This window comes from Stomoxys calcitrans, chromosome 4, assembly GCF_963082655.1.
Source record: "Stomoxys calcitrans chromosome 4, idStoCalc2.1, whole genome shotgun sequence".
NCBI classification, from domain to species: Eukaryota; Metazoa; Arthropoda; class Insecta; order Diptera; family Muscidae; genus Stomoxys; species Stomoxys calcitrans.
Window position 1 is genome coordinate 12,396,018 of NC_081555.1, and position 8,792 is coordinate 12,404,809.

General features: G+C 37.0%; 2 protein-coding genes across 2 annotated transcripts; one reads left to right on the forward strand and one right to left on the reverse strand.

Moving 5' to 3' along the window:
• The first annotated feature begins 206 nt into the window (after positions 1 to 206).
• On the forward strand, positions 207 to 5,782 carry LOC131996714 (uncharacterized PPE family protein PPE24-like). The gene is made up of 2 exons (XM_059366507.1): positions 207 to 759; positions 5,658 to 5,782. Exons 1-2 carry the CDS (start codon positions 207 to 209, stop codon positions 5,780 to 5,782), a joined length of 678 nt encoding a protein of 225 aa, XP_059222490.1.
• Positions 5,783 to 7,239: 1,457 nt separating this feature from the next.
• LOC131996715 (uncharacterized) lies at positions 7,240 to 8,102 on the reverse strand. The gene is made up of 2 exons (XM_059366508.1): positions 7,880 to 8,102; positions 7,240 to 7,813 (listed from the first exon to the last, which is right to left on the reverse strand). The coding sequence occupies exons 1-2, from the start codon at positions 7,894 to 7,896 to the stop codon at positions 7,240 to 7,242; spliced, it is 591 nt and encodes a 196-aa protein (XP_059222491.1). The 5' UTR covers positions 7,897 to 8,102.
• Between the last annotated feature and the right edge of the window lie 690 nt (positions 8,103 to 8,792).

Below are 8,792 nucleotides of genomic sequence, written 5' to 3' on the forward strand. Positions count from 1 at the left end.
GAACTGACGGAGAAACAGACAGATGGACGGACCGAGGGATGGCTTGGGGTCTTAAGCCCATAAAATATGCATTTATTGCCCGATTTCGCCGAAATTTGTAACAATGAGTGCCATTTTTATACCCTGCTCCATAATGTGGAGGTAAACTAATATCGTCATCCGGCTTGTAAGACATCGAAATAGCTGCCATAAAAATCGATCTCGGTATGGCTCTGCCAGGTATGGCTCTGCCAGGTATGGCTCTGCCAGGTATGGCTCTGCCAGGTATGACTCTGCCAGGTATGGCTCTGCCAGGTATGACTCTGCCAGGTATGGCTCTGCCAGGTATGACTCTGCCAGGTATGACTCTGCCAGGTATGACTCTGCCAGGTATGGCTCTGCCAGGTGTGGCTCTGCCAGGTATGGCTCTGCCAGGTATGGCTCTGCCAGGTATGGCTCTGCCAGGTATGGCTCTGCCAGGTATGGCTCTGCCAGGTATGGCTCTGCCAGGTATGGCTCTGCCAGGTATGACTCTGCCAGGTATGACTCTGCCAGGTATGACTCTGCCAGGTATGACTCTGCCAGGTATGGCTCTGCCAGGTGTGGCTCTGCCAGGTATGGCTCTGCCAGGTATGGCTCTGCCAGGTATGGCTCTGCCAGGTATGGCTCTGCCAGGTATGGCTCTGCCAGGTATGGCTCTGCCAGGTATGGCTCTGCCAGGTATGGCTCTGCCAGGAATGGCTCTGCCAGGAATGGCTCTGCCAGGTATGGCTCTGCCAGGTATGGCTCTCCCAGGTATGGCTCAAATCAGTTCATAACCTGATATAGCTCTCATATAAACCGATTTCGTAGCTTGACTTCTTGAGCCAATAGAAGGCACAATTATTATCAAAGTTTGGTCCAAATCAGTTCACAACTTGATAAAGCTGTCATATTAATCAATTTAGGAAATTTTGCATGAAGTGCTTTGGTTTGATCATCAACAATTGTGTCAGGTATGACCTAAATCTGACATTAACTTCCATATAAAACGATCTCCCGATTATACATCTTTGGCCTCTAGAGGGCGCAATTATTATCCAATTTGGCTGAAATTTCCGGTGACGTGTTTTGGTTTGACCATCAACTTCTGCACCAGGTATGGTCCAAATCAGTTCATATCATGATAAAGCTGCGATGTAAAAGGATCTCGGATAAAGCTGCCTTATAAAAAGATCTTGGATCTTGACTTCTTGATCCTCTAGAGGGCGCAATTCTTATCCGATTTGGCTGAAATTTTGCAGGAGGTGTTTTGTTATGACTTACAACAACTGTGCTAAGTATGGCTTAAAGCGGTTTATTACCTGATATAGCTGCCATATAGACCGATCTTGGATGTTGACTTCTTGAGCCTCTAGAGGGCGCAATTTTTATCCGATTTGACTGAAATTTCAGCTGACGTGTTTTGGTTTGACCATCAACTACTGCACCAAGTATAGTCCAAATCAGTTCATATCCTGATAAAGCTGCCACGTAAAAGGATCTCGGATATAACTGCCATATAAACAGATCTTGGATCTTGACCCTCTAGAGGGCGCAATTCTTATTCGATTTGGATGAAATTTTGCAAGATGCATTTTGTTATGAATTCCAACAACTGCGGTAAGTATGGTACCAATCAGTCTATAACCTGATATAGCTACCATATAAACCGATCTCAAATCTTGACTTCTTATGCCTCTAGAGGGCGCAATTCTTATCCGATTTCCGTGAAATACTGCATGAAATGTTTTGTTATGGCTTCCAACAACTGTGCTAGGTATGGTTCAAATTTGGTCTATAACCTGATATGGCAGCCATATTAACCTATCTGGGATCTTTACTTCTTACGCCTCTAGAGGGCGCAATTCTTATCCGATTTGGGTGAAGTTGTGCATGAAGTGTTTTTTTAAGACTTCCAACAACTGTGCTACGTATGGTTCAAATTCGGTCTATAACCTGATATATCTGCCATAAAAACCGATCTGGGATCTGTCTATGTATATATGAGAGCTATTGGGTTGCCCAAAAAGTAATTGCGGATTATTTAAAAGAAAGTAAATGCATTTTTAATAAAACTTAGAATGAACTTTAATCAAATATAGTTTTTTTACATTTTTTTTTCTAAAGCAAGCTAAAAGTAACAGCTGATAACTGACAGAAGAAAGAATGCAATTACAGAGTCACAAGCTGTGAAAAAATTTGTCAACGCCGACTATATGAAAAATCCGAAATTACTTTTTGGGCAACCCAATATATCTAAATCTGAACCAATTTCTATGAAATTCACCAGTAATGTCGAGAGTCAGGAGAAAATCCTTCCAACCAAATTTCGAGAGAATTGGGTAACAAATGAACATTTCGTTGCATTATTACTGCAAATCGGAGGAACATATATATGGGAGCTATATCCAAAATCTGAACCAATTTTTCCAATTTCAATAGGCTTCGTCCCTAAGCCTAAAAACATGCCTGTACTAAATTTGAGGACGATCGTATGAAAACTGCGACCTGTAGTTTGTACACAAATTAATATGGACAGACAAACGGACATAGCTTGATCGAATCAGAAAGTGATTCTGGGTCGATGGGTATGCTTATCAATGGGTCTATCTCTCTTCCTTCTGGGAGTTACAAACAAATGCACTAAGCTATAATATCCTGTGCCACAGTAGTGGTGTAGGGTATAATTAGTAAGCAGACTCGGTGGTGTAGGGTATAATTAGTAAGCAGACTCGGTGGTGTAGGGTATTATATAGTCGGCTCGGTATAACTTTTGCCTTTATTTTTTTATTTTTATTTTATTTTATTTTATTTTATTTTATTTTATTTTATTTTATTTTATTTTATTCTATTTTATTTTATTTTATTTTATTTTATTTTATTTTATTTTATTTCATTTTTATTTATTTTATTTTATTTTATTTTATTTTTTTTTATTTTATTTTATTTTATTTTTTTTTATTTTATTTTTATTTTATTTTATTTATTTTATTTTATTTTATTTTATTTTATTTTATTTTATTTTATTTTATTTTATTTTATTTTATTTTATTTTATTTTATTTTATTTTATTTTATTTTATTTTATTTTATTTTATTTTATTTTATTTTATTTTATTTTATTTTATTTTATTTTATTTTATTTTATTTTATTTTATTTTATTTTATTTTATTTTATTTTTTTTTATTTTAGTTTTATTTTCTTTTATTTTATTTTATTTTATTTTATTTTATTTTATTTTATTTTATTTTATTTTATTTTATTTTATTTTTTTTATTTTATTTTATTTTATTTTATTTTATTTTATTTTATTTCATTTTATTTTATTTTACACAAGGTTTTTATTGAATTTTTTTATCGTTTCATTTCATTGATTGTTTAAATTTCGTTTATGATTTCTCTGTATTTGTTTAAGCTGCTAGAGTTGTTCATTTCTATTTTATTTAATTTTTGTTATTTTTCTGCAATTACTAAAATCTGGTTAACCACAAATAGATAAACTTCTCTTTTTACGAGCCACACACATGAATAAAACCACACAACACATTAGCGTTATAAATTTTCCATCATTCAAATATTTAGGAAAATCTTTGGCTTTAATATCCACATTAAATTTAGAACTCATTTACAAAATATGATGTGTGGCATACAGTTTTTAAACTCATACGCTCGAATGGAAGGACAAAGTATTGCATTTTAGGAATATGAATAAATGTCATATTAGGCTGTATGTGTGTGTGTGTGTTAGTGATAATGTTTGAAACTTTTGGCCATAGTTTGCAGAGAAAAGTTGTATGGAAAATTTTTAGCATAAACCATTTAATTTGAAAATTGCTTTTCTAAATATGGATTCCCTACAGCTATAAGTTTTGGCGGAGTGTCTACTCAAGTCCACAAGTCGTTTGGTACAACTGAAAGTTTTGACAAGTGACCTCGAGAAATCGAAACGCTTGTCTGTCCATCTGAATCTACTTCCAATTGTCTGTTTGTCCACTTGCTTTTGGTAATTTTTATACCCACTACCATAGGATGGGGGCATACTAATCTAGTCATTTCGTTTATAACGCCACGAAATATTGATCTAGAACCCCATAAAGTATATATATTCTTGATCGTCTCGAAATTCTAATTCGAACTCAACATGTTCGTCCGTCCAAATTGCAAATTTTGCCCATGAACCTTCCACTAAGGAACAGGGGCAAACTTCTCACATATCAATGAGTGCAGTCCGATTCAAGTTAAAGCTCAATGATAAGAGACCTCGTTTTTATAGTCGAGTCCGAACGGCGAGCCGCAGTGCGACACCTCTTTGGAGAGAAGTTTTACATGGCATTGTACCTCACAAATGTCGCCTGCATTAGGAGGGGAAAACCACCGCTGAAAATTTTTTCTGATGATCTCGCCAGGATTCGAACCAGGCGTTTAGCATCATAGGCGGACATGCTAACCTCTGCGCTACGGTGGCCTACCATGTCCGTCCGTCCGTCTTTCGAAATCACGATAGCGGTCGATCGCGTGGAGATAGCCGCTTGAAATTTTTCATAGGTACTTTATATGGATGTAGGTCATTGGGGATAGCAAATGGTTCATATCGGTTCAGATTTGAATATAGCTCCTATATAAACCGATCTCCCGATTTGACTTTTGGAGCCCTTACAAGCCGGAATTCTTGTCCAATTCGGTTGAAATTTTGCATATAATGTTCTGTTATGACTTCTCACAACTGTGCCAAGTATGGTTCAAATCGGTCAAGAACCTGATATAGCTCCCATATAAACCCATCTCCCGATTTGACTTTTTGAGCACCTGCAAGCCTCATTTTTCATCCGATTTGGCTGCAATTTTGTACATGATGTTCTGTTATGACTCCTAACAACTGTGCCAAGTAGGGTTCACATCAAGGTCAAGAACCTGATATAGCTCCCATATAAATCTATTTCGGGGCTTGGAAATAATGTATTGGGTTGCCCAAAAAGTAATTGCGGATTTTTCATATAGTCGGCGTTGACAAATTTTTTTACAGCTTGTGACTCTGTAATTGCATTCTTTCTTCTGTCAGTTATCAGCTGTTACTTTTAGCTTGCTTTGGAAAAAAAGTGTAAAAAAAGTATATTTGATTAAAGTTCATTCTAAGTTTTATTAAAAATGCATTTACTTTCTTTTAAAAAATCCGCAATTACTTTTTGGGCAACCCAATATAAATGTGTTACTGTATCCTCTATTGCCTCTTGGGTGAGATTAGCTTAGTTGGAAAACCGCCCCATGCCGCTATGGACATACATCTAGCCAGTAACCGACTTGTTGTGCGAATCGAAATCAGTTATTCCTTGCCACTTACAAAATCCCTAATTCCATTCCACTTCCCAAAGTCGGTTCATATCTGGTATTCTGTCCCCCAACTAAGTGCCGGTGTCTGTTTACCGCAAAAGCCGGGCAATGACTTAGGATATCATATTTCCCACATGCTCTCACTTGCCCTGTAGTCTTTATCTTAATTTTCTACTCTGTCGACTATACCTATGATAACTTAATTTGTTTATCCCATTATTATTACTTAGTATTTTCGTCCTGAAAAAAAAAACGAAACAAAAATAATTTTTATGCCACTCATATGTCTTTATTGTTATGGAAGCTTTGTTTTAATCTCTTTTCACAAGGAGATTTCAAGGGGGATGCCCGCTCAACAACCATGCGGCTCTTGAGCATACACATGCAGACGCCGAAAGTACATACACTTACATTTGCCAAGGGCTTGAGTAGCATGACTGGCATGAGTGCCTAGAAAAACAAAGCTACTCACACACACGCACACACACACACGCACACACACACACGCACATAGCATGCAATTTATTGAAAACCCATAACGGCAACAGCTCACTCTCTAAATGACAATAACCACTTTGGTGGCGGTTGTTGTTGAAAACAACGCTCACTGGGACTTATGGCATGGTAAACTTTCATTCTTACACACACACACACACACACATGTCTGCACTCATACTAGTCCCAAACACTTTGTTTATCAAACTGTGCGAGTAAAAACCTTTTTTGTGTTTATTTTTCAAATACAACCAACACTCGACAGCACTCATGTGTTATTACTTGTACTGCTGCTGCTGCTGCTGTTGTTGTTGTTGTTGTTGTTGCTTTTGTTATTTTTATTGTATTAAAATTGTGAAGTGTTGGTGGGAAATATGTCTGTGATGATTGTGAGCTTTAAAGTATTCCGCTATGAGTTTATCTGCATGTATGGCATTTCAAATTTTTTCCTTTAATCACACAATCAAACTGCTCCAACAGCAAAGTACGCTATGAGGGTCATGTTGGAGAAAAATGAATTCAAAATTTAAATTAATTTTAATATGATAATGGGGACTTATACACAGAAAAAAAATTGATAAAAAAAATATAATTGAAATATTTTCAATGAAAATATTAATCGATTTAATAATTTTTTTAATGAATATGATTTTTATACCCTCCACCATACGATGGGGGTATACTAATTAGGTCATTATGTTTGTAACACCTCGAAATAGGCGTCTAAGACCCCATAAGTTATATAAATTCTTGATTGTCATGACATTTTAAGTCGATCTAGCCATGTCCGTCCGTCTATCCGTCCGTCCGTCTGTCTAACGAAAGCACGCTACCCTTCGAAGGAGTAAAGCTAGCCGCTTGAAATTTTTCACAAATACTTTTATTAGTGTAGGTCGGTTGGGATTGTAAATGGGCCAAATCGGTCCATGTTTTGATATAGCTGCCATATGAACCGAACATGGGTCTTGACTTTTTGAGCCTCTAGAGGGCGTAAAGCTCGTCCGAACTTGGGTCTTGACATCTTGCGCCTCTAGAGGGCGTAAATCTCGTCCGATTTGACTGAAATTTTCCACGTGGTGTTTTGGTATCACTTCCAACAACTACGTCAAGTATGGGTGAAATCAGTTCATAACCTGGTACAGCTGCCATATAAAGCGATATTCACCCTTATTATGTATGTCGTAGTCGAATTTCGAGAGCAGTCGTAGTCGAACTCGAATTTACATTTCGTTGGTATTATGTAAAAAAAATGACGTGAGTGTTTTTGTAATAGACGTATCCTACATATTTTAATAAATTCTGAACTACCCAGTGATAAAAACATCAGCTGATTGAAAATATTTGAGTTACAATTGCCGGCTTTTTAAACGTTTCGTAATAAAAAGTAAAATAAAAATGCTAAGTGTTGCAAATTTTTCATCTTCTGACGAAGAAGACGAAACCAATGCTTATAATCTTAATCTTAATTATAAGCTGTTGATCCAGAAGTACATTTTTGTCCACAGTTCGTTGCTTCCTTTTTCGAGTGGAAGTATTGGGTTGGATATCCACTTCTACATTGTCCTCGCTGACGTGTCCATCAACTTCGTCCTCCAAAATTTCTTGAATCAGGTTTACCGGTGAGCTTTGAACACCGATGGATGGGCATTCTGGACTTACAATAGAATTGATTTGCAGTAGTCCTGCTACTGCCTCCTCCAAAGGTGTCAACAACTTCTGGTTGAAAATGCCTCCACCAGTTGCACGGCTTTCCATCTTATTGTGCACGATTTTCTTCTTAACGCTGCTCTTCATATCTGCCCATACCTTCATCCAACCTTCAGCCTCACGTGTGGGAGGGCCTAAACTATTCAGCTTCCTTTGCAAATTATTCCACTGCTCTTTAATGGACAACTTGTCTGTGTTTTTATGGTATCCTTTAGCTATATTTGGGTTTTGACACATAAAATCCACAAGAGCTTCAAATTGTTTTGGTGTCGTTTTCTTTATCCTTTAAATATGTATAATTGAATAATTTTAGGTAAACAATGCACAAATGTTTGATACTAAGACTTACGTTTTGCTGTTATTCATTTTTCTAATTATTTTTATTCAGTTTTTGTAATTTTTAATCTTGTCACTTGAAAAATTCTCTACGACTGTTTCTGTCGAATTTCTCGTTAAAAAACGGCATACATAATACCAAAAAATGTAATAGATTTTAAACATAGTCGCATTTCAGGCGAAAAACGACATATGTAATACCATTCACAATAAACGACAGGAATTCGTTGTGACTACGACATACATAATAGAGGTGATTGGGTCCTGTCTTCTGGAGCCTCTAGAGGGCGCAAATCTCGTCCGATTTGACTGAAATTTTGCAAGTGCTGGTCTGGTATCACTTCCAAAAACTGTGCTAAGTAGGGTTGAAATCGGTTCATAACTTGGTATAGCTGCCATATAAAGCGATCTTGGATCTTGAGTTCTTGAGCCGCTAGGAGGCGCAGTTCTTATCCGATTTGGCTGAAATTTTGTATGAGGTCTTTTGCTATCACTGCCAACAACTGTGCTATGTATGGTTCACATCGGTCTATAACCTAGTATAGCTGTTTTATAAACCGATCTGGGATCTTGAGTTCTTGAGCCGCTAGAGGGCGCAGTTCTCATCCGATTTGGCTGTAACTTTGCAGGTGGTGTTTTGGTATTAATTCCAACAACTTTGCCAAGTATGGTTCAAATGGTTCTATAACTTGGTATAGCTGTTATGTAAACCGATCTGGGATCTTGAGTTCTTGAGCCGCTAGAGGGCGCAATTTTTATCCGATTTGGCTGTAACTTTGCATGTGGAGTTTTGGTATCATTTCCAACAACTGTGCTATGTATGGTTAAGATCGGTCTATAATCTGGTATAGCTGTTATGTAAACCGGGATCTGGGGTCTTGAGTTCTTGAGCCGCTAGAGGGCGCAGTTCTCATTCGATTTGGCTG

Coding starts and splice junctions, on each gene's coding strand:
- LOC131996714 (XM_059366507.1), top strand. CDS start 207: ATGGCTCTGCCAGGTATGGCTCTGCCAGGTATGGCTCTGCCAGGTATG. Junction 760..5,657: donor GCCAGGTATGGCTCTGCCAG/GTATGGCTCTCC, acceptor TCTTTTCACAAG/GAGATTTCAAGGGGGATGCC.